At 41.3% G+C, this 23,715-nt stretch overlaps 1 protein-coding gene across 12 annotated transcripts in view; it reads left to right on the top strand.

The window, feature by feature from the left end:
- TARBP1 (tRNA guanosine 2 -O-methyltransferase TARBP1) overlaps positions 1 to 23,715 on the top strand; it is a 76,811-nt gene that overhangs the window by 12,937 nt on the left and 40,159 nt on the right. For 6 of the 12 annotated variants that reach the window (XR_011381509.2, XR_016219708.1, XR_016219709.1 and 3 more), the window contains exons 6-12: positions 1,538 to 1,635; positions 4,913 to 5,048; positions 8,000 to 8,096; positions 10,027 to 10,116; positions 14,553 to 14,691; positions 16,204 to 16,303; positions 17,218 to 17,390. Coding sequence is in view for 7 of the 12 variants with exons in the window: in XM_008268250.5 (XP_008266472.3) it covers positions 1,538 to 1,635; positions 4,913 to 5,048; positions 8,000 to 8,096; positions 10,027 to 10,116; positions 14,553 to 14,691; positions 16,204 to 16,303; positions 17,218 to 17,390 (833 nt within the window). In the remaining 5 variants the exon portion in view is untranslated. Of the gene's footprint in view, positions 1 to 1,537; positions 1,636 to 4,912; positions 5,049 to 7,999; positions 8,097 to 10,026; positions 10,117 to 14,552; positions 14,692 to 16,202; positions 16,304 to 17,217; positions 17,391 to 23,715 lie in introns of those variants that run through there. The other 6 variants (XM_089312283.1, XM_008268249.5, XM_089312284.1 and 3 more) reach the window with 5 other exon arrangements.

Here is a 23,715-nt window from a genome sequence, read left to right as displayed (position 1 = left end):
TAGATCAGAAGTGGAGCAGCCAGGACTTGAACCCATATGAATGCCGGCACTGCAGGTGGTGGCTCTACCCACTAAACCACAGTGCCTGCCCCTAGTTAACTGTTTTTAAAATCATGTAGTTCCTTCTATATTTGTTTTGTTGTTGTTTTGTTTGTGTTTTTTGTTTTCTTTCTTACCTTGAATCCCTCCATTCTTGGGCTTTTGGTAACTAAATCTTATGTAGCTTACTTTATTCCCCCTTGTTCTTGCTTTCTGTCCTCTTAGAGATTGTAGTGACTTGACTAACCAACACTTCACACATATTTCCTTTTTCAACTTTTGATTTTGCTTAGTAATTGTGTGTTTGTACATTTCTTTTCTTAATTAAATTTTTTAAAGGTTTATTTTATTTGTTTGAAAGGCAGAGTTACAGAGAGAGGGAAACACACATACATACACACACAGAGTTCTTCCATCTACTGGTTCACTCCCCAAATGGCCGTAACAGTTGGAGCTGAGCCAAGCTGAAGCCAGGAGCCAGGAGCTCCATCCTGGTCTCCCACGTGGGTGGCAGGGGCCATCATCTGCTGCCTACCCAGGCACATCAGCAGGAGCTGAATTGGAAGCAGAGCAGCCAAGACTCAAACCCTTCTGCTGGCCGCAGAATATCCCACTTTTCTAATGTTGTCTTTCTAATGTTGCTTAACTGCATTTACAGTTATAAGTCTTCTGTATGGTATATATCTAAACAACCCTCCCTCCTAACACACCACTTTCTTTAAAGTTTTTTAATTAATCTGGGCCAGATGATATTAGTATTTAGTTGTGTTTAGTAAAAGGATAGCAATGCTTGATTGGCCAATTGTTTTTTGTTTTCAATAACTCATATGACTATTGAATAGTTTTCTTAAGCAGTTAGACAGCTGGAGAGATCAGTAAAACCAATGGGAACCTCTTGGTACTTTCTAAAAGAGATGACAGACACATTTGTTATGAAGTGCCATCAGTTTTCTAGCACTCTGATGAATTCAGTTAACAGACAGTGTTCCTGGAAGACGCATGTAGCAGAAAAAAAATGTGACATTAGTAGGTGTTAAAAAGTGCTCTTGCAAAAGTCAATTTATTAACCAATATATGTGTTTTCTGTGGATGCCTTTTTCTTAGTTTAGACTTCAAAATTTAAAATGACCAGATTATATGTTGGGAACAGTTAAATATAATTTAAAATTATTTTAGGCTACTTTAAAATTTTAATTAGTGATGTTTGTATATATGTAATTGTAAGGGAAAGTATTATAAATAGGATCTGCGCCAGTTTTGGATAGGAATTTATTAATTCATCTGGTTTCCTAAAAGGTCCTGATATTTCTATAGCCAGAAAGATTCTCAGAATTTTACTGAAAAATAAATGTGGGTTTAGAAAAAAAGAAGACTGTATTATTTATTATTGAAAAACTTTTGGGCCATAGTCTGTTTTTTGTTGTTGTTTGTTTCAGTACACTTATTTGTAGATAGATTTTTCAATATTTGTTTTTTTTTTCCTTCCTCTTTTGTCTAGGTCCCCAGGCCAGCTCATAGGAAGTGGTTCTCCATTAGGATTGAAATTACAGAAGTTTTTAGTCACTTATATTTCTCTTCTTCCAGAAGAAATAAAGAGTATGTGCCACTAAAGAGTTTTTTTTAATGTATTAGCTTTTTTTAGCATATTGGTTGTAAGGACCATCATATGACTGTCATAATCAATATTTTCAAAAAAGTTTCCTTTTTCCAGGATTGTGCACATTTTGTCAGAATTATGTAGTGTCCATTGTGAATATATATACTTTGGCCAGTATACAAGAGTACTTCAGAAGTTTGTGGGAAAATGTAATTAAAACTTCATTTTGGTGCAAAAAATTTTAGAAATCCATGCATAATTTTTTTCAGAATACTTATATTCCAAGAATTTTCTGAGTACCCCTTATATGCATGGATTTTTTTTGCATCAAAATAAGCATCTTTTAGTTCCATTTTCTCTGAGCTTTTGGAAGTACCCTCATTTGCAACATATTTCCAGGATTGACATAAGTAACATGGAAGTTGTATTGGAAAGTGCATTGGAATTAGTCATCTTTTCTGTTCACTTTTAAGAATTAGTATAATAAATTGAAGAAAGAGATGCCTGGTTTTGGGAAAGTGTTATAAACAGTGTCAGTTGTGGCAAGTTGTCCCTTCATAGATGTTAATTTTGAAAGACCAGGAAAAATACACTTACTTGTGCTAAGACTGTACTACAAGTGTGCTGCTTCTTCAGATCAGCAATTTATTTTCCTTCTGATGAGATAAGTTGATAAGTGAAGCACAAAACCAGTGTGATTTTGTTTGCTGGGCTGCAGCAAGACTCACCGTGCTTTCTGGGTCCTTGTTTCACTCCTGCCTCTGTGACTTACAGCACGGCCCTGGGTGTGAAATACATATATCTTTCATATTGAATCTGCAAAGAGGGAGACAAGATGACCACTGGTAATAGATTCAAAAGCCAAGAAAGAAGAGAAAATACGGCCTGAATATAAAGATTTTAATATATAGAAAATTGATTTGATTTCTTTCTTTTTTTTTAAATTAGGTAATAGAGAAGATAATTTTTACTCTGAGAGCCATTCTTTAGTTTGCTAAGATGCAGAAGTTCAAGCTATGGGGCTCCAACAACATGGGGATTAGTTTGCAGCCCATGTTGGTCCGTCCCACGTCAACAGCACACACAAGTGAAATAATGGAAGCATTTCTAGAATTTGAGTGCCTCATGGTTGTGGTTCATGGGTAGGCATGGTGTAGACACTTGATAAATATGTTGAATGAGTGTGAAATCAAACCTTGGCTGTTGCCATCTTCCTTGTGGCGTGAGTGAAGTGTTAGGCAAAAAAAAAAAAAAAATGTGATTTTTTTTAGGCAAAAAAAAAATGAAACTGGGTTTCATTAGGGTCTGCAGAAGACAGAGCAATTAAAATATTTATTTGCAGTTTTTGGTTATTTTTCAGTCATCCGTTTCCAGTGAAGATCTTATGTGTATCTGGTTTTGTGCTAGGTACTTTGCAAGATAGACATAATTCCTTGTTAGGAGCTTCTGAAGATTTCTTAAACCATTCTACAGTGCTGATCTGAGAAAACAGGCAGACATTTCCACCAACTGCGTGACCCAGGGCCTTGAAGATCACACATGAGTAGAGAAGACAGTAGGACTACAGCATGATTCCTTATACCTCAGATAGGAAGTGATGTTATGATGAGATCCAGGATGGTCAGAAATAGCCTGTGAAAAAGATGTAGTGTTTTAGTTTGCACATACTCAGTGCCGCTTAACCATCAGGACTCTCCTGTTTTTCCTTTGCATTTTTTTTCAAAGATTATTTATTTGAAAGGCAGAATTACAGAGAGGCAGAGAGAGAGACAGAGAGAGAAGTCTTCCTTCCACTGGTTCGCTCCCCAGCTGGCCACAATGGCTGGAGCTGTGCCGATCTGAAAGCCAGAAGCCAGGAGCTTCTTCTGGGTCTCCCACGCAGGTGCAGGAGTCCAAGGACTTGGGCCATCTTCTGCTTTCCCAGGCCATAGCAGAGAGCTGGATCGGAAGTGGAGCAGACGGGCCTCAAACCAGTGCCCATATGGGATGCCAGCACTGCAGGTGCCGGCCCCTCCTTTGCATTTCAAGCAGGAGAATGGCTTCCAACAATAACACAAGTACCATTCGCCTGCATGGTTAGCAGAGTCCCTACAATGTAAACTAGAATACTTATATTACTAAATAGGAGTAAACTTGGTATAACATGGAATATTTTTATACTAGTTTTACTGATTTATAATTCACATACTTTAAAATTCGCTCTGCTTAAGTATTTGATTCAGTGTTAGCATAGTCACAAAGTTGTGTAAACATCGGTACCATCTAATTCCAGAATTTTTTTTTAAGATTTATTTATTTATTTGAGAGGCAGAATTACAGATAGAGGGAGAGACACAGTGAGAGGTCTTCTATCCTCTGGTTCATTCCCCAAATGGCTGCAATAGCCAGAGCTGGGCTGATCAGGAGCCAAGAGCTTCTTCCAGGTCACCCAAATGGGTACAGGGACCCAAGCCCTCGGGCCATCCTCTGCTGCCTTCCTGTGCACATTAGCAGGGAGCTGGATTGGAAGTGGAGCAGCCAGGACTCCAGCTGGTGCCCATGTGGGATACTGGCATTCCAGGCAGAGACTCAGCCTACCACACCGCAGTGCCAGCCCTGCAGAATATTTTTATCACCCCAGGAAAGACACCCTGCATCCATTAGCACTCGCTTATTCTCTCCTCTCCGCACAGCTCCTGACAGCCACTTTGTTTCTGTATATCTATAGGACGCTTCCTAGAAGGGGAGTCACTGAATGTGTGGCCTCTCGAGTCTGGCTTGCACTTAGTGTGCATTTTTCAGGCTTCATCCGTGTTGCAGCTTGTAGCAGTATTTCATTCCTTTCTGTGGCTGGATAACACTCTGTGGTATAGGTGTTCCGTATATTGTTTATCTGTTCACTAGTTGGTGGGTCTTAGGTTGTTCCCAGTATTACAAATAATAATGAATATGCATGTGCAGGTTTTTGTGTGATTACGTGCTTCGGCTGTTTTGCATATACGCTCAGGGTGGTCTTGCGTCGGGTGGTGATCCTGTGTAAGCTTTTTGAGGAACACCCCCCCTCCCCCCCCCCATTTCCTCAGTGACTGTGCTGGTGTACACACCTCCCAGCAGTGTAGGAAGAAAGCTCCGGTTTCTCTGTACCCTTCCGGACACCTGTTGTTGTCTGCCTTGTTGACTGGAGCCACCCTTGAGGGTGTGACCTGCTGTCTCGTTATTTCCCTAATGACTAGTGATGCGGAACATCTTGCCGTGTTCATTCAGGTGACATTGATTTTTAAAAATGTTTTCTTTCAGGTGGTTTCCTATTGAAGTTTATTCAGAAGATGACGAGTAGACATTGGTGTGCTGTTCCCATTTTGTTTCTGTCTAAGGCTCTGGCAAACATCCCAAGATGTAAGGCCCTGGGCATAGAAGGGCTTCTGGCTCTCAGGTAATTCATGCTGACCCCTGGTTATTTCCCATGATTTTCTACGAGTGTATCTTTCAATGACAGTGAATGGTTTTTGTTAATGTTGGCGTTGGGATATTTGAGCTGTTAATTTTATATGAAAGAAAGATATTTAAAACATCTTTTATTTGCATAGTTGAACTTACTTTGTTTTATGAATAACTGACTTAAATATGTACATATTTAACTTAGTATATATATGATATATACAATAGTATATATTTATGTACATATATGTACATATATTTAAATTAGTATATATATGATATATACTATTAGATTTTGGCCCCTTTATTTTATTTTATTCTTTTTTTTTTAAGATTTATTTATTTATTTGGAGGGCAGAGTTACGGAGAGGCAGAGGCAGAGAGAGAGAGGTCTTCCATCCACTGGTTCACTCTCCAAATGGCCACAATGGCCAGAGCTGAACCAATCTGAAGCCAAGAGCCAGGAGCTTCCTCTGCATTTCCCATGTGGGTGCAGGGGCCCAAGGGCTTGAGCCACCTTCCACTGCTTTCCCAGGCCATAGTAGAGAGCTGGGTCGGAAGCAGAGCAGCCAGAACTCAAACTGGCCTCCATATGGGATGCCCACACTGCAGGCGGAGGCTTTACCCGCTATGCCATGGCCCGTTTAAATAAGGCCAGTGATCAGCAAAGAAGGTTGTACTTTTCTCTGAAGGGAGGAGAGAACTTCCACTTTGCTTATGGCCTTGTCTAAATACTGACATAGATTGTGGACTCAAAAAAGCTGCCATAGCCTTGGCAGCTCATGTCAAGAGTCTTGAGTGATCACTGACGTCATTCCTAAGAGTGCTAATTGTTAAATTAACAATAGGAGTCACTGTGCACTTACTCCCCATGCAGGACCTCTGTCTTCAGTGAGTGTGTATATGAGAATTAACTGTAAAACTTGCTCTCAAATTGTGTGTGTGTGTGTGTGTGTGCAAACTATTGAAATCTTTACTTAGTATAGAGTTGGTCTTCTGTGAATAAAGCTAATTGAAAATGAATCTTAATGGAGAATGGGACAGGGAATGGGAAGGAGAGGAGGAGGTGGGATGGGAGTGGGGGGCGGAGGGCAGGTATGGTGGGAAGAATCACTATATTCCTAAAGTTGTACTTAGGAAATTTGTACTCATTAAATAGAAAGTTTCTTTGGGAAAAATACATAAATAAATAAATAAAGACTGAGTATTTTTATTACATCGATGAGTAGAAAACTAAAGGTAAAATATCAAACAGTAATACCAATTTCAGATTATTTTTATGTGTTAAATTCTTATTTTAAAAGTGTCTTCCTTATAGTCTTTTTTTAAAAAATTAATTAATTTATTTGAAAGTCAGAGTTACACAGATAGAGAAGAAGAGGCAGAGAGAGAGAGAGGTCTTCCATCCGCTGGTTCACTCCCCAATTGGCCACAACGGTGGGAGCTGCGCCCATCCAAAGCCAGGAGCCAGGAGCTTCTGGGTCTCCCACGTGGGTGCAGGGGCCCAAGGACTTGGGCCATCTTCTGCTTTCCCAGGCCGTAGTAGAGAGCTAGATGGGAAGTGGAGCAGGCAAGACTCAAACCGGTGCCCATGTGGGATACTGGTACTGCAGGCGGCAGCTTTACCCACTATGCATTAGCACTGGCCCATAGTCATCGTTGTCGTCTTCTTCTTCTTCTTCTTCTTTTTTTTTTTTTTTGAGATGTATTGATTTATTTGAAGGCCTCAGAGCAACAGAGATGGGAGAGACAGATTTTTTTCATCCACTGGTTCACTCTCCAAATGCCTGTAACAGCTGGACCTAGGCTAGGTTGAAACTAAGAGCCAGGCACTCTGTCTGGGTCTGCCAGTAGGTGGCAAGAATCCAGTACTTGAGCCATTGTCTGCTGCTTCCCAGGCATGTTGGCAGAAAACTAGATTGGAGACTCAGACTAGCCAGGACTTATACTAGGCACTACAATAAGGGATACAGATTCCCAGAAGTGGCTTACCCTGCTGTGCCACAACACACACTCCTACAGTCTTATTTTGGAAGAGATTTTTTCGTATTAAAATTGAGCCCTTCTAGAAGTCCTCATGGAAAATTAATAGCTTTGAAATTCTACCAGTGGTGACTTTCAGCATTAGAAATTGTAGATGTTGTAAATACCGTAAACAGCACTCTGGCCTCAGAATCAGACCTTAAGGCATTCAGATCTGGCTAAAAAGCCCATGAGAGTAACTCAGGCATGGAAAGCCAAGACATTGTGGCAAAATATGACCTAACTGAAAGATATTTGTGAGTGAGATCTCGGTGGAAAGAAGGGGCCATCAAAGAAGGAGGTACCTTTCTCTGAAGGGAGGAGAGAACTTCCACTTTGATGATGGCCTTGTCTAAATAAGGTCGGAGTTTGTGAACTCAAGAGACTTCCATAGCCTTGGCAGCTCATGACAAGAGCCTTGGGTGATTACTGACATCATAAATAAGAGTGTCAATTGTTAAATCAACAACAGGAGTCACTGTGCACTTACTCCCTATGTAGAACCTCTGTCCTTAATTTGTTATACTATGAGAATTAGCAGTAAAACTAATCTTCAAACAGTACTTTATACTTTGTGTAGGTGCAAACTGTTGAAATCTTTACTCAGTATAGAGTTGATCTTCTGTATATAAAGATAATTAAAAATGAGTCTTAATGAAGAATGAGATGGGAGAGGGAGTAGGAGATGGATGGTTTGAGAGTGGGAGGGAGGTTATGGGGGGGAAGAACTGCCATAATCCAAAAGTTGTACTTTGGAAATTCATATTTATTAAATAAAAGTTTTCTATTAAGTAAAAGTTATAAAGCAAAAAAAAAAAAAAAAAAGAAAAAGAAATTGTAGATGTTGTAACAGACCAGTTAATTAACGAACGAGCAGACCTGTCTTTGGGTTACGGAGTTGCACCTATTGTGTTTTGCTGTCAGGGACGTTATTCAGTGCACCATGATCACACATCAGATTCTCCTGAGAGGGGCAGCTCAGTGCTATCTTCTTCAAACAGCCATGCACTTGGTGGATGTGGTGAGTTCATCTTTTGATGCTTCCATTTGCAAGTCAGTTTTCATGGAGGGGTGTATGGACATGCGGTAACGGAGCAGGCTGTGAGAACTGTCATCCGGGAGGCCTGCTCCTGAGAGTGCTGTCGGCTGGCATGTGGAAATTTGGGTTCGGGGAGGGCCTGTACCAGCTTGATGAGTAAGAGTGACTCGCTTTGCCTTAAGTGTTTGTACCATGTGGTTTATGCCGCACCCCTGCTTGTCCTGGGAGCCTGGAGTTTCAGTGTATAAGAGGCAGGTGGTGTCTTCCAGGACCAGGCGCCGGTAACGAGCCTGGGCACTGAGCCTCTAGCAGACTTGCCTGGTGGACAGCGTTTTACGAGTTCTCTCGGCTTGCTCCTGGGAGCCCTACCTGTGCCAGGTGCTCACTGGGAAAGGAGGTGGCCCACCTGGGTCTGTTTCCCCCAGACCTCCCCTGCCACCCATGTCTGGTTCATTGGCACCCAAGGGATATTTGTGGTTCTTGCTCTGCTTTTGGTTTGGCTTTCTGTGAAGTGCCAGATGGCTAATATTGTTTTCAGACTTTTCAGAGCATACTGTGGTCTTTGTTGTTGACTTCTGAACTCTTCCATTGTAGCTAAGAAGAGCCATAGACAGCCATAGACAGTTAAAGTGAATCTTTAAAAGTAAATCTGTATTCCAGCAAAATTTGCATTACAAAACAGGTTTCCAGTAGTCTCACTGACCCCTGGGCAGAGGAAGTCATCGGAATTCAAGCTGCACCGCTGTAAGGGAGAGAGAGACCTAAATGGTTTCTTCAGTTAGGGGTCACTTTGGGGCTTTGAGAGGAATCATTTTTTGGTGGGAAATTGTGCTTTTCATATAATAAAAGCATTTTTTTTTAAGATTAAAGCTATCTTTTCTGTAAGATTTTAAAGAAAATATTTAAGATAGTCTTTCATTTTAAAGGATTGCAACTGAAATCTTCATTTTAAACGTCAAGTAGTATACATATATATATATATATATTTTAAAGATTATTTATTTGAAAGGAAGAGTCACAGCAGAGGGAGAGGAGACAGAAAGGAAGATCTTCTATCTGCTGGTTCACTCCCCAAGTGGCCACAGTGGCTGGAGCTGCGCCCATCCGAAGCCAGGAGCCAGGAGCTTCTTCTGGGTCTCCCACGTGGGTGCAGGGACCCAAGCACTTGGGCCATCTTCTACTGCTCTCCCAGGCCATAGCAGAGAGCTGGATCAGAAGAAGAGCAGCCAGACTAGAACTGGTGCCCATGTGGGATGCTGGCGCTGCAGGCGTAGGATTAATCTACTGGACTACAGCACTGGCCCCCAAGTAATATATATATATATATATATATATAATATATAGTATATATATTATAAAATAAATAATAAAAATATATAGTATATATTTTATATACTTTATAATAAAATATATATAGTACATATATTTTAAAGATTTATTTATTTATGTTTTGAAAGTAAGTGTTTCACAGAGAGAGAAGGAGAGACAGAGAGAGAGAGAGAGAGAGAGGTCTTCCATCCACTGGTTCATTCCCAATTGGGCGCAACAGCCAGAGTTGTGCTGATTCGAAGCCAGGAGCCAGGACCTTCTTCCGGGTCTCCCACATGGGTGCAGGGACTCAAGCACTTGGGCCATCTTCCACTGCTTTCCCAGGCCATAGCAGAGAGCTGGATCAGAAGTGGAGCAGCTGGCACCCATCTGGGATGTCAGTGTTGCAGGTGGTGGATTTACTTGCTACACCACAGCGCCAGCCCCAGTAATATACTTCTAAAACATTCCTTTCTTTTGATATAATTAATGGTATTCTACTTTAGCTAGTATACTTGATTGCTTTCTCAGTGATTTTATTTGATTTGATTAAAATGAGTTAAAATGAGTAATTTTTTTTAAAAAACTCTCCCACCCCGCCCAGGAGAAGGTATCACTTTCTGATGTCTCGACTTTTATCATGTCTCTGAGACAAGAGGAGTCATTGGGACGAGGAACTTCCCTGTGGACAGAGGTGAGATGGAAAATCCCTCCCGATGGTCTCTGCTGTGTTCTAGGTCCTGGTGCTTAGGACCTGGCTGTCGCGGGGGGCTGTTGCACAGCCTCCCCAGGGCTACCTGCATTCCGCAGTATATGATGGTACCTGTTGTGAAAGTTGGATTTTTACCAATCTGGTGCATGAGAAAGGGCATCCAGTGTAATTTTGATTTGTGTTTCTCTATTTTTTTTTAAAAAAGATTTTATTTATTTGAGAAGTAGAGTTATAGACAGAGAAAGAGAGAGAGAGAGAGAGAGAGAGAGAGGGGCCTTCCATCTGTTGATTCACTCCCCAAATGGCTGCAACAGCCGGAGATGCACCCATCTGAAGCCAGGGGCCAGGAGCTTCTTCCGGGTCTCCCACAAGGGTGCAGGGGCCCAAGGACTTGGGCTATCTTCTACTGCTTTCCCAGGCCATAGCAGAAAGCTGGATTGCAAATGGAGCAACGGGGATTCAAACTGGTGATCATGTGGGATGCCAGCACTGCAGGCTGCAGCTTTACCCACTACACCACAGCACCAGCCCCGTGTTTCTCTATTTATAAGGAATATGGGCATCTTTTCTTTCTGATTTTTAATTTAGTGGAAAGTTGTTTTTTCCCTTTAGTTTTTTCCATATGAAAAATTTAAACATTCTTTAAAGAGGAGGATACAGACTTGTAAACCCATCACCAACATCTTCAATGACTGCTTATGGGTGTCCGGGCCTCTCTCCTCTCCCTTCTCCCAACTGTTTTTGATTAAATCTTATAAAATCTTATTATTTTATCCATAAATATTTTAGGATGTGCTGCCAACAGACAGGGATTCTTTAAAGGGCCTAAAAATAGACTCTTATCATCTAAAAAAAACTAACAGTAATTTTCAAATTCAAATATGTAATGTTTAAATTCCTCTAGCTGGTTTATAAATGTGAGTTTTAAATGTGTTTTAATTTTTGTGCAAATCCTGAATTTTCTTTGTTCAAGTATCCAGTTAAGGCCTATTCATTTTGATTGATAAGTATAGGTTATTTATTTTTTTGAGATTTATTTATTTTTTGAAAACTAGAGTTACACAGAGAGAATGAGAGAGAGGCATCTTCCATCCTCTGGCTCACTCCCCAAATGTCCCCAGTGGCCAGAGCTGGACCAGACCGAAGCCATGAGGCAGCACCTTCTTCCATATCTCCCACGTGGGTACAGGGGCCCAAGCACTTGGGCCATCTTCCACTGCCTTCCCAGGTGCATTAGCAGGGAGCTGGATTGGAAGTGGATCACCCCAGACACAAACCAGATCCCATATGAGATGCCAGAAACTTAGGTAATGACTTTACCCACTATGACACAACACCTGCCCAATGGGTATAGGTTGGTTGGTTGGTTGGTTGGTTTTTAAATATTTATTTATTTATTTGAAAGAGTTAGAGAGAGAGGGAGAGACAGAGATCTTCTTTCTGGGCTAGATCGAAGCCAGGAGCTTCTTCCAGATCTCACACTGGGTGCATGGGTCCAAGTACTTGGGCCATGTTCACTACTTTCCCAGGCCCTTAGCAAGGAGCTGGATCAGAAGTGGAGCCTAGGACTTCAGCTTGTACCCATATGTGGTGCTGGCATTGCAGGCAGCAAGTTCACTCACTATATCACAGTGCTGGCCTTTGATGTGGGTTTCTTAACCAGTAGGCTAAATGTCTACCCTTGACATATTTTTCATCTGTAGAAATGGCAGTATCATTTAGCTCAACCTAAATAATTTTATATTATTAGACTTTATTTTTGGAGCAGTTTTAGGATTCCAGAAAAATTAAACAGAAAGTAGAAAGAGCTCCCACATAGCCCTCAGCACTCCCTCCATTCCTGCAGTTTCTCCTGTTATTAAAACATTTTGCATTAGAGAGGCATGTTTGCTACCAACTGATGACGCAACACTGATACATTATCTTTAGCTAATGTCGGCAGTTTACATTAGGGGTCCCTACTGTGTGATGCATTCTGTGGGTTTTGGAAGATACTTACTGACATGAGTCGCCTTCATGGTGTCCCGCAGAGCAGTGTCCCTGCTGTAGCTGCCCTCTGTGTGCCCCCTGTTCATCCCACCCCCCCGCCCCCAGACCCTGGCAGCCGTTGCACCTTCCACTGTCTCTCTGGTTTTGCCCTTTCCAGGTTGTCATATGATTGAAGTCGTACAGTGTGGGGGTCCTCAAAAAGTACACAGGAGATGCATATTGTGAAAAAACTATGCCTGGATTTCCAGAATGTTTTACAGAAAAATAAGCATATGTTTTAATTCAACTTTTCCAGAACTTTTTGAAATACCCTTGAATGTAGCTTTTTCAGATTTTTTTTTTTCTGCTTGGTATTAGGTATTTAAGGATCCTCTGTGTTTTTATACAGCTTGATAGCTTATTTATTTTTAGCATTGACCAATACTCCATTGTCTGGATATTTTCCTGGGATGTTCATTTTAAGGACATCTTGGTTGCTTCTAAGCTTGGCAATTTTGAATAAAGCTGCTATGAACATCCATGCACAGGTTTTTGTGTGGACATAACTTTTCATGTCATTTGGGAGGGTAATCTCTGGATTGTATGGTGAGCATGTGTTTAGTTTCTCAGGCAGCTGCCAAGCTGTCCTCTGGCATCATGGTGCCATTTGCATCCCCACTAGCAGTGAAAGGAGCATTCCATTCTTATTACCCCACAGCCTCTTCAGCGTTTGGTGTTGTCAGCATGCTGGGCTTCAGGCATCCCAGTAGCTGTTCAGTGGTATCCTGTTGCTTTAATTTGTAGTTCCCTGATGACGTATGCCATGGAGCATCTTTCTGATGCTTGTGCCATCTGTATGTGGCCTTGTCGAAGTGTCTGTTCAGCTCTTTTGCCTAGTTTTTAAGTAGGTTGTCGTCTTCTTGTGTATTTTAGATACCAGTCCTTTATCAGTTATGTGTTTTGTGGCTCTGTCCTCCCAGTCTATGACTTGTCTTCTTGCTCTCTTGCCATGTCCTAATAGCTACTGTGACTGGCAGTGTGGTGGTGACTCCGGGGAGGCTGCCTGCTGGAGGTTGCTAGTAGATGCCACGTTAAACCTTCCATCCGACGTGAAAACCCTGAAGGGAAAATGTCCTGAATTTTTGTGGCAGATTTGATAGAAAGACAGACTCATATGAATTGAGTCTACTTGTCAAAAATAATATTGATATAACAGAATCACACATATGGAAATATAGTTTGGAAAGCCTCCCATATTTTATGGCAGTGGTTAATAAGCTTAGCCTGGAATATAAAGAAGAGTTTAAGGATAAATCCTGGCTGAACTCACTGTAAGACACATTGTATTTAAGATTATCTGACTTGATAAAGGCTTACACAGAACAACTTTGGTTAGTATTGTTGAGCTGTTCATTCATTGGTACCTGTAAGGTATCAGTTTTAGCCTTAATCAATTCATTAGGCATTCATCAATTTTGTCTTGGGTCAAGTGATATATTATTATTTTTGCTTCCTTTGCATGTACATTTGCATGATCTTGATGCAAAAATATTTTTTAAATATTCTTTTTGGAAATATTCATTTGATAATTATTTCTTTTGTGTTTAAGATCAGGTATTAAATTTGCACATTTACTGAGTTATGAAAAGGAAATTGAGAACATATTTAGATTTTAAAAAATATTTTATCATTACAGTATCAAAGACTGAAATTCTGTGGCATATTTTTACAAGTCTTTTAAGTCCTTATTTTAGTATATGAAGCTAAAGCAGTTTTTATTTAAGGTTGTAAGTTATTTTACATAGTTTTTTTTTAATAAAGATTTATTTATTTATTTGAAAGGCAGAATTGCAGAGAAGCAGAGGCAGAGAGAGAGGGGTCTTCTATAAAACTGGTTCACTCACCAGATGGCCGCAACAACTGGAGCTGGACCGGTCCAAAGCCAGGAGCCAGGAGCTTCTTCCAGATCTCCCACGAAGGTGCAGGGGCCCAAGGACTTAGGCCATCTTCCCCTGCTTTCCCAGGCAATAGCAGAGAGCTAGATCAGAAGTGGAGCAGCCAGGACTCAAACTGGCACCCATATGGAAATCTGGCACTGCAGGTGGTGGTTTTATCTGTTGCACCACAGCACCGGCCCCATGTTATTTTTCATAGAGATATTTTATCAAAATGTGCATTTTATACTAGGTACTTTAGAAACTATTGCCTGTTAATGAAGTTTATAAATTCTCTGAAGGAGATTAGAAAACACACATATGGTGTACACATATACTTTTTAAAAAAAATATCTACTGTCAAACTCAGTCATGGCAATAAATGTTTTAGTACTTGGTTGTATTGAATGATTAAAATTCAGTTTATTGTGGAAGAGAAAAAAAATTGGCTAGGGGAAGTTAGGAAGCCTTTTTTCTTTAGGGTTTTAAAAGACAGTAATATCTTGTCTCTTCTAGCTCTGTGACTGGTTGCGAGTGAATGAAAGCCACTTTAGGCAATCTCCAGTTTGTGGCTCTGCTGGACTCCGTGAGACGTCACTAAATGCTTACGTAAAGAACCTCGTTCAAGAGTATGTGACGTCGCCTGCGTGGGAAAGTAAGTCTGGAGTCATCTTCTGTGGAGTTACAGCCAAAATGTTTCTCAAGAAATTCTACCTCGTTTTCCAGATTGAGTTTTAGACTTAGCCAAATGTGCTTCCACTTACTGATGTCAAATCTATATTTCATTTCAATACTGTGAATAAAAGAATGTAAAATACTGGGTTTTTTAACTTGAAATTTACCTTTTCCAAGACTTGAGATTTTAAACTATTTTCTTGTTTTAAGAAGCTAATTAGTTGCCACAGTAGGAACTGGATGCAACTTTATTATTTTCTTCTACAGTTACTGAGGCTTTGTGAGCAAAATACTACAGATGTGTTTTTGGAGACTCTGTAGTGAAAATATTTAGTGTGAACTAATTATGAGAAGCAATTTTAGAGGAAAATTATGTTTGAAAGGATGGTTTTGTTAATCTTTTCTTTTCACCAGATACTTTGTAAAGATCCCTTCTTTGGGGAAATGTGTCAGACTGCAGGAGGGAAGAATCTTAGCATATGCATTAATTAGAATTCTTTTTACAGTTCTAATGCTTCCTCTTCATTAAAGTCATTAGTGATAATTTGGGGAAATTGCATTTAGTGTGAATTTGAATTTAAGTGTCTTAAATTTCCTAGCTTTGTCTCAAGTCATTTTCATCTACTGATTTCTCTAATCTGATCGTGGGATTGGTCTTAAATGATAATTATCCTTCCCAAATGCATGAATTTCTCTTCTTGGAACATTTCTCCTGTTTTATTATCTCTATTGTCTAGTAAATTTCCCATGCTGTCTTCTGTGAGACCTATGAAAGTCAACACAGTGCCATCCTTGCCAGAGCACACACTATGAGGGGAGTGCCGGGGACCCCGCAACCTCCGTGTCTTACCCACTCTCCTCTTTCTGGTTGCATTTTCGCTGAAACACTGGAATTGTCTCTTACGTGGTTTCCTGGCCTCTCCCTCCTGTGGGTGTCACTGGGTTTTCTGGGCATGCGGGCATCCTTCTGTTTCCTGGAATACAGCAAACTCCCGGCTGCTGGATGGTCTTGCACACCCTCCTTCCTCTGTCTGGAAAGTCCTTGTCTGCCTTCTTAGCCATCACACCCAGCCCAAGAGCCGTTTCTTTTAGGGAAACTGCCCCTGACGACCCGGACGAGGGCACCTCCTCCTCCCTTGCACTCCAGCTGCACCTTTTTTACAGCACAGCAGTTACAGTTTTATATTTGTTTACTCTTTAAGGCTTTTCTCTTGTACTGCAAATTCCAGGACCACGGGATCCCTCATGTCCGCAGCACCTGGGGCAGTGCATGGCAAGTAGCAGACCCACACGGATTTGTTTTTTTTCCTATTTAGATATGTGTCTGGAATAATGAGCCATGCTGTACGTTGTTCGACTGTGTTTCAACTCTACTGTATTCCGCTAATCGTTTGATACTGACACAGGATAATCGCCTAGCTGTTTTGGTTGGCAGCATCATCTTTGGAAGTTGCTGTTAATACTTCGCAAACCTTAGCTGTTGTTATTTCAGCAGGAGAAAATTGCTTTCTGCCTGATGGCTTTGAAGCCAGGCTGACGGCTACGATGATCTTGCTGGCTGTGGATGTGGAAGGAATGAAGACTCAGCCTAGGTAATCATTTCTGCAACTGAAAAGACAGTTTATACTCATAAAAAGGCTCCGATTTACAATGCTCGGTCAGGCTTTTCATGATTGATAACGTTGATCGCAAGGTATTGAAGGAGAGAACGAGAACCTTGTCAATATACTTAAATGCTTAAAATTAAGAAATAAATAGGAATAAGGGCATGTTTGTGTTTTCTGGAGTGATACATTAAAAGTTAAATCTAACAGTTTAATGTTAGATAAGAGAAGGTTTGAAAATAAATATACAGCCATCATTGGTTTTCTATCAGGGTATTTGAAGGCTGGATTGTAAGATCCTAGCATACGATTAGGTAAAGAAATTTAGTAGATGTGATCCCTTTGTAAAATGCACAGTTTTAAAAAATAATAATAAAACAATCTTATTTGTTTTGAGAATGTGAGCACATTAGGCCTCACCAGATTGTAATTGTCGTGATAAGCAGCTTCATTAGGTTAAATTAGGACATTTGCATAAACTACAATTAATTTTATTTACATTGAACCTCTTTTCTGGACAAAGTTTTAGCCAACCGAAGTTGGCTGTAACAGTTTTCACCATCTATTTTCTCTGTATTTTTAAAATGACGATGGCATGTTTCGCTTTGGTTTTTGTTTCTTTGTATTTTGGAGAGAACCTCAGTGATGTAATTTGCATGTGCATCGAGTCTGGCTTTTCTTCCTGCCGCCGCCTAGAGCCGGGACGTGGTTCTTCCCTAGCCTTCCCCTCTGGTCCCTCACTACACGAGATCAGGTCTCTTAGTGCCGGGCGTTCCGGCCATCCCTCAGAGGGACTCTGTCTACCTGACTCCCGTAGCCAACCCACTCCACAAATTATAGATGGCGAACAGTTTGTTTATACTTTTGAAGTGGTTGATTTGGGCATGTCTTTCAATGTCTAGTGAAAAGCGGAGGACACAGAATGTATTGAGGATATTCTTAGATCCTCTGCTGGATGCCCTAATGAAGCTGGGTACAAATGCCTACATGCCCTTGCTGAAAACTGACAGATGCCTCCAGCTGCTGTGGAAGCTCTTGCACACTTGCATGTTGAAGGGTTCCAGTGCCCACGATGGTGAGGATGCATAGTTTCTGTTGGTGTTTTTGCTTCGTATGTTGTTGGAATCAAGAACGAGAGGGAATTCCCGACCTTTTAAGATAGAAAACTTCACTCCTCCAGCAAATGCTTAATGAGTGTCTCCTGGTGGTGCTGAGATGCAGTGGTGAAGGAGCAACCCTCTACCCCCGGGGAGTTGACATTTTTGTGGTTCACCTGCGTTGGTTACTGTTGATTGTAGAATGTGATCTCATTTGCTTTTTTTTTTAAAGTGGAAAGTAGCACTGTGACTTCACAGAGGTACAGCACTTTTATTTATTTGTTTTTAAAAAGATTTATTTATTTATTTGAAAGGCAGAGTTACAGAGAGAGAGAGAGGGTGAGAGAGAGAGGCAGAGAGATTTTCCATCCATTGGTTCACTCCCCAGATGGCTGCAACAGCTGGAACTGGGTCCATATAAAGCCGAGAGCTTCTTCTAGGTCTCCCATGTGAGTGCAGGGGCCCAAGGACTTGTGCTGCTTTCCCAGGCAATTGACAAGGAGATGGATCGGAAGTGGAGCAGCCAGGACTTGAACTGGCGCTCATTGGGACTCTACTTTCACAGGCAGTAGCTTTACCTACTATACTATAGTGCCAGACCCGATTTCATTTGATTTTTTAAAAAATTATCTTGTTTATTGATTTCCAGATCATTGAAAATCATTACTATCTCATGTGTGTTTCAGCAGGATTCATTTCTAATTGCCACTCTGCTAGATCTTGTAGCAAATAAGCCAAAGCATGAGAAAGGCAGCGAATTTATAATTACTTAATTTTAAAAAGTGTAGTGAGAGGTGGGCATTTGGCCTAGCTATTGCGACACCCATGTTATGGTATATGGGTTCAGCGCCAAGCTCTGCTCCTGATTCTGCTGGTGTGACTCTGGGTGGCAGCACTGATGGCTCAAGTGATTGGACTCCTGCCACACATGTGGCAGACCTGCATTGAATTCCCAGCTGCTAGCTTTGGCCCTAGCTGGGCCATTAGCTGGGGGCTAATGCTGGTATCTGCGTAGTGAACCAATAAATGGGAGCTGTCTCTATTTTTCTCTCCCCTCAGTTAAATCAATAAAAATTTTAAAAATACATGGGATAAAAAAGATTTATCCAAAATGCTTGAGACCAACAGTGTTTTGGATTTTCTTGGATTTTAGGATACTTACACATACATAATGAAGTATATTGGGAATGGAACCCAAGTCTAAACATAAAATCCATCAGTGTTTTACTTACACCTGATACACATAGCCAGAGAATACTTTTATGTCATATTTTTAGTGAGCCTGTATTTTGTCTGTGACCCATTATGTGAGGCCAGGGTGGAATTTTCCACTTGTGCCATCATGTCAGCATTTTAGATTTTGAGTTTCTGGATTAGTGATGTTCAAGAAGGATTGAGCTCTTCTCTCCCTAAACTAAGATACTCGTAAAAACAGTGGAAAACCCATGGATGTCAGGGATGAGAATACTCATGAGTGAACCTTAACTACTAATCATTTCTGACAAATTTCATTTGCATTTTAGAAATTTGCAGTTTAAAAATTCTCGAGAAGTATGTTAGATTGAACCTGAGAAAATATTGATAAGATTAGATTTTAATATATGCCTGTGAAATATTATAGCTAGTTTCCAAATTAAAAAGGTTTTTTTATAATGGTAGCAGAATCAAATACTGTGAACATAACATTTAACTTTTTAAGGGCATAAATTTGGATTCATTTGACATCTTGGCTATTTCTTAGAGTGCTTTTAGGGTAGGACTGGGTCATGTGTGTCTGAAAAATTGTTATAATATTTGATATAAACAAAATAATGTGTGATAGTTATATTTAACTTATGATGCAAAATAGTCAAACACCTGTGAAGGCACCTCCAGTCTAAGAACTGATCTTCCTGTTACTCCTTAAGAATTTCCATTGGCCTCCTTATTTTGATTTTCATCTTTATGTCCTCCATTCACTTTAGAAATGAATTTTTATCACATATATAGATATTTTTTAATATGTTGTTCCTTTAAATGCTTTATTGAGGTATGATTGCCATGTTAAGAAGCTGAATATATTTAAAGTATACAACTTCATGAGTTTGGGGATAAGTATACACGTGTGAAACCATTAAGGCCATTGTATGCAACTCCATTGCCTCCTAAGTTTCCTCCCACCCTTTCTATTATTACTGTTTGTAGTAAGAAGACTTAACATAGGGTCTACCCTCTTAGCCAATTTTAAGAACACGACACAGTAGCTCTTATCCCTGTGCTATGTAGATCTCTGGAACTTGTTTATTTAGCATAACTGAAAGCTGTGGCTTTTGCCCATCACCTCCCATCCCATTCCATAGCTTCCCTTTTCTGTCAGTCATTTCCTTTGCTGTTCAGAAACTTTTTAGTGTGGTAGACTCCCGCGATTTTTCCTTTCGTTGCCTGTGCTTTTGGTCTCATGTGCTTAAAAAAAAAATCTCCAAATTCATCTCCAAGTCAATGCTAAGGAGCTCTTTTCCTATGTTTTCTTCTAGTAGTTTCTTGCTGTCAGGTCTTACATTTAAGTCTTTAATCCATTTTGAATTGATTTCTGTGAGTGGTCTAAGATAGATGTTTAGTTTCATTCCTTGTATGTGGATATCTGGTTTTCCCAGCAACAGTTATTGAAAACACTGTCCTTTCCCCATTCTGTATTGTTGGCGCCCTTGTTGAGGGTTGGTAGACTATATGCAAGGGCTTAACAATATGCTGTTGACTTATCTTGCTTTTGAGCTTTATGGAAATAATATCTTCCTGTAAAAGTCTTCTATAATTTTTCTCACTTAGCATGCTTCTGAGATCCATCCATGCCTGTTATACTTTGTGATCTTCCCTGTTGGACAATTCTCCATTGTGTGAAGACACCACGGTTTATGCGTTCTCCTGTGTCTGGCCATTGGATGATGTGTAGTTTAGTATGGTGTCAGGTAGGGTGCTTCTGTGAATACTTTTCCCCACGCATGGAAGACCCAGGAATGAAATAGATCCTTCCTCAGTATGTGCAGATGCAGCTTTGTAAGCTCACGAGGGATTGTTTTCCCAGGCAGTTTGCACACATCATGTGTCTTCACTTGTAGAATATAAGAGTTAGAGCTGAGGGACCGACACTGTGGCACAGCGGGTTAAAGCCCCGCCTGCAGTGTTGCCATCCCATATGGGCATCGGTTTGAGTCCCAGCTGCTCCACTCCAATCCAGCTCTCTGCTGTGGCCTGGGAAAGCAGTAGAAGATGGCCCAAGCCCTTGGGCCCCTGCACCCATGTGGGAGACCCGGCTGGCACTCCTGGCTCTTAGGTTCAGATTGGCGTAGCTCTGGCTATTGCAGCCAGTTGGGGAGTGAACCAACGGATGGAAGATTTCTCTGTCTCCACCTCTCTGTAACTCTTTTAAATAAATAAAATCAAAATTTTTTTTTTTTTTTTAAAGAGTTACAGCTGAGAGAGAGGATCCACGAGCTGTGTAGGGCAGCTTGCTGAAAAGAGAGATGGCAAGTGGAAAGGCAGCACCGTGGGAGCAGTCAGCAGGTCTAGGAAGGTCCAAGCAACAGGAGACGAATTCTGGGAAGAGAGTGGCTGGGGCAGGGATAAGAGAGTTTGTGGGATGTTGGCCATTTTAATGGCACTGGGAGTTTTTATTAGAAGGTAAAAAGCAAAAAAGGAAGACCTTTCTCTCTGTCTCTCTCTCTCACTGTCCACTCTGCCTGTGTTAAAAAAAAAAAAAAAAGAAGGTAAAAAGCTCGCTCTGGCTGTCTTGCTGAGAATAAGCTGTGAGCAGAAGGCAGAAGACCAGCTCCCAGGCTGGGCCAGGGTGCTAGTGTGGGTGCAGAGTGTTAAGGTTTTGGGTGTGTTAGGAACAGGATTTATGGAAGGGTTGCATGTGGGTTGTGAGAAGCAAAGAAAACTCATTTTGGAGAAGTTGGATGGGCGGATTTACAATGAGCTGAGATTAGAAAGACAGAAGATTTTGGAGTAAGTTGGGAACCAGAAAAGGATACCACAGAGAATTTACAGTAAGAGGGGGAAGACCCAGGAAACCAGTGCAGAGTTTCCATAGGGAGGGTGTGGTCTCTGATGAGAAACTAAAACAAGGTCTTGGAGTTGGCCGTTGGCTTTAGCAGCATGGCGGTCACCAGTGACGTGGACGGAAGCAGTTTTGCGGTGGTGGCCGGGGCCACTCATGGAGAGGTTTGGAAGCCTTGAGTACCAAAAGCCCTGTCAAGGGGTTTTGTGCAGGAGGGAGCAGAGAAGCTGGGTGTAGTTACTTGGTTGAATAAAGAAGTTTCTTTGTTTCCTTAAGATGGTAAAGACATCAGCATTCATGTGCTGATGGAGATGATTGGGGGTGAGGAGCTAACTGGTGTCCAAGTGTGGGTGAGTGTGTGGGATCCAGGGCCCAGGAGGACAGGATGGTTCTAGAAGGGGGCACTGACAGGGGTTCAGTGCGCTCGGGTGGGTGGCAGAGTAAGTGATAGAAGTTCCTTTCTGGGGTAGGCATTTGGTGCAGTGGTTGATGCTGGTTGGGATGCCCGCATCCCACATCAGACAGAGTGCCTGGGCTCTGCTTCCAGCTTCCTGCTAATGTGATTCCTGGGAAGCAGCAGGTGATGTCTCAAGTGTTTGGGTCCCTAGCACTGACATAGGAGACCTGGGCTCCTGGCTTTAGCCTGGTCCAGCCCTCGCTATTGTGGGCATTTGGGGAGTGAACCAGCAGTTGGGAAATCTGTGTCTGGCTTTCTGTCTCTCTGGTTTTCAAATAAAATGAAAGTAAATAACTAACAGTTGTAAGAGGAAAAAGTTCTATTTTGATATATCTTTTTTTTAAATTTAATTTAATTTTATTTATTTATTTTTGGTGAGGAAATAGAGTGAGGAAGGAAGGGGAAGTGGTGCAGGTGTGAGGACAAGGTATGAAATGTTTGAAGAAGAGGCTTTGATCGCTGAGGGTACGCTTGAGGTTGGAGATGGTGAATTGGCAGTGACAGCAGTCGGCGCTGTCTCAGTGCCTAGTCAGATGAGATTCAGGGTTAGTTGTTCTACTTTTGGTGGATCCGTATGTATTTATCTAAAGAGTTTTTGTGTAATGATGTTTCTGTGGTTATTTTTTTAAATCCAAAATAACCATGTGATTTTATTTTTATATTTGAAGAAATATACTTTTAGTTACATTATAGCTCTCTCTTTAGTTACACTGGATTGTGTAGGACAAAGTACCAGGTTTTAGATAATCACACTCCTGTCCTACCTACTTGCTGAATTTGTCACGATGGTGGAGATGATCCGCTTTCCCGAGTCTCAGTTTTTCCTGGGTTGCTTTTGTCTTCTGGTCTTGATTAATCTCTCTCTCTCTCTCTCTCTCTCTTTTTAAGATTTATTTATTTTTACTTGAAAGTCAGAGTTAGAGAGAGAAAGAGAAGCAGAGAGAGAGCAGTCTTCTATCCACTGGTTCACTCCCCAGTTACTGACCGCAGTGGCCGGAGCTGCACCGATCCAAAGCCAGGAGCTAGGACTTCTTCTAGGTCTCCCACGCAGGTGCAGGGGCCCAAGACTTGGGCCGTCTTCCACTGCTTTCCCAGGCCATAGGACTAGAATCGCATATGGATGGGATGCTGGCACCACAGGTGGCGGCTTTACCTACTATGCCACAGTGCCGGCCCCCTTGATTAATCTCTTGTATCTAGTTGTACTTTTCTTCTTGTGAGAGCATTTAAAAAATTATTATGGCAAAAGACACAAGAATTAAATTTGTATTTAAGCCTACAGCTGAGGGCAGAATTAAGTTCCCTCACACCGTTGTGCAGCCATCGTCATCCATCTCCGGGACATTTTCATCTTCCCGGGATGAAGCTCTGTACCCATTACACACTAACTGCCCACTCCCTTCACGCCCGGCCACTGCAGCCACCATGCTAATATTTGACTCCGTGAGTTTAGCTGTTCCTCTCCCAGGTGGAATCCTGCATTATCTGTCCTTTTGTTCTGACTCCACTTGCCATAATCTCTTACAGGTTTATCCACATTGCAGCCTGTGTCAGAATTTCCTTCCTTCTAAAGGCTGAATAATACTTCTCTGTATGTACGTGCCACAGTTGCTTTTTCTTTCATCTGTTGGTGGTTGTTTGCATTGCTTTCCTTCTGACTCTTGCGAGTGTTGCTGCTGCGAACACGGGTGTGGAAACACCTGTTCGAGTCTCTGCTTTCACTTGGGTAAACATCTGGAAGTGGGATTGCTGTCTCATGATAACTCGATGCTTGCTTTTTTGAAGAACTGCCATTTTACATTCCCATCAG

The sequence above is a fragment of the Oryctolagus cuniculus genome, chromosome 13 (assembly GCF_051225735.1).
Source record: "Oryctolagus cuniculus isolate XC-2025 breed Fujian yellow rabbit chromosome 13, ASM5122573v1, whole genome shotgun sequence".
Classification (NCBI taxonomy): domain Eukaryota; kingdom Metazoa; phylum Chordata; class Mammalia; order Lagomorpha; family Leporidae; genus Oryctolagus; species Oryctolagus cuniculus.
Note: the sequence above shows the minus strand (reverse complement) of the source record. Positions and strands in the feature narration are given on the sequence as shown.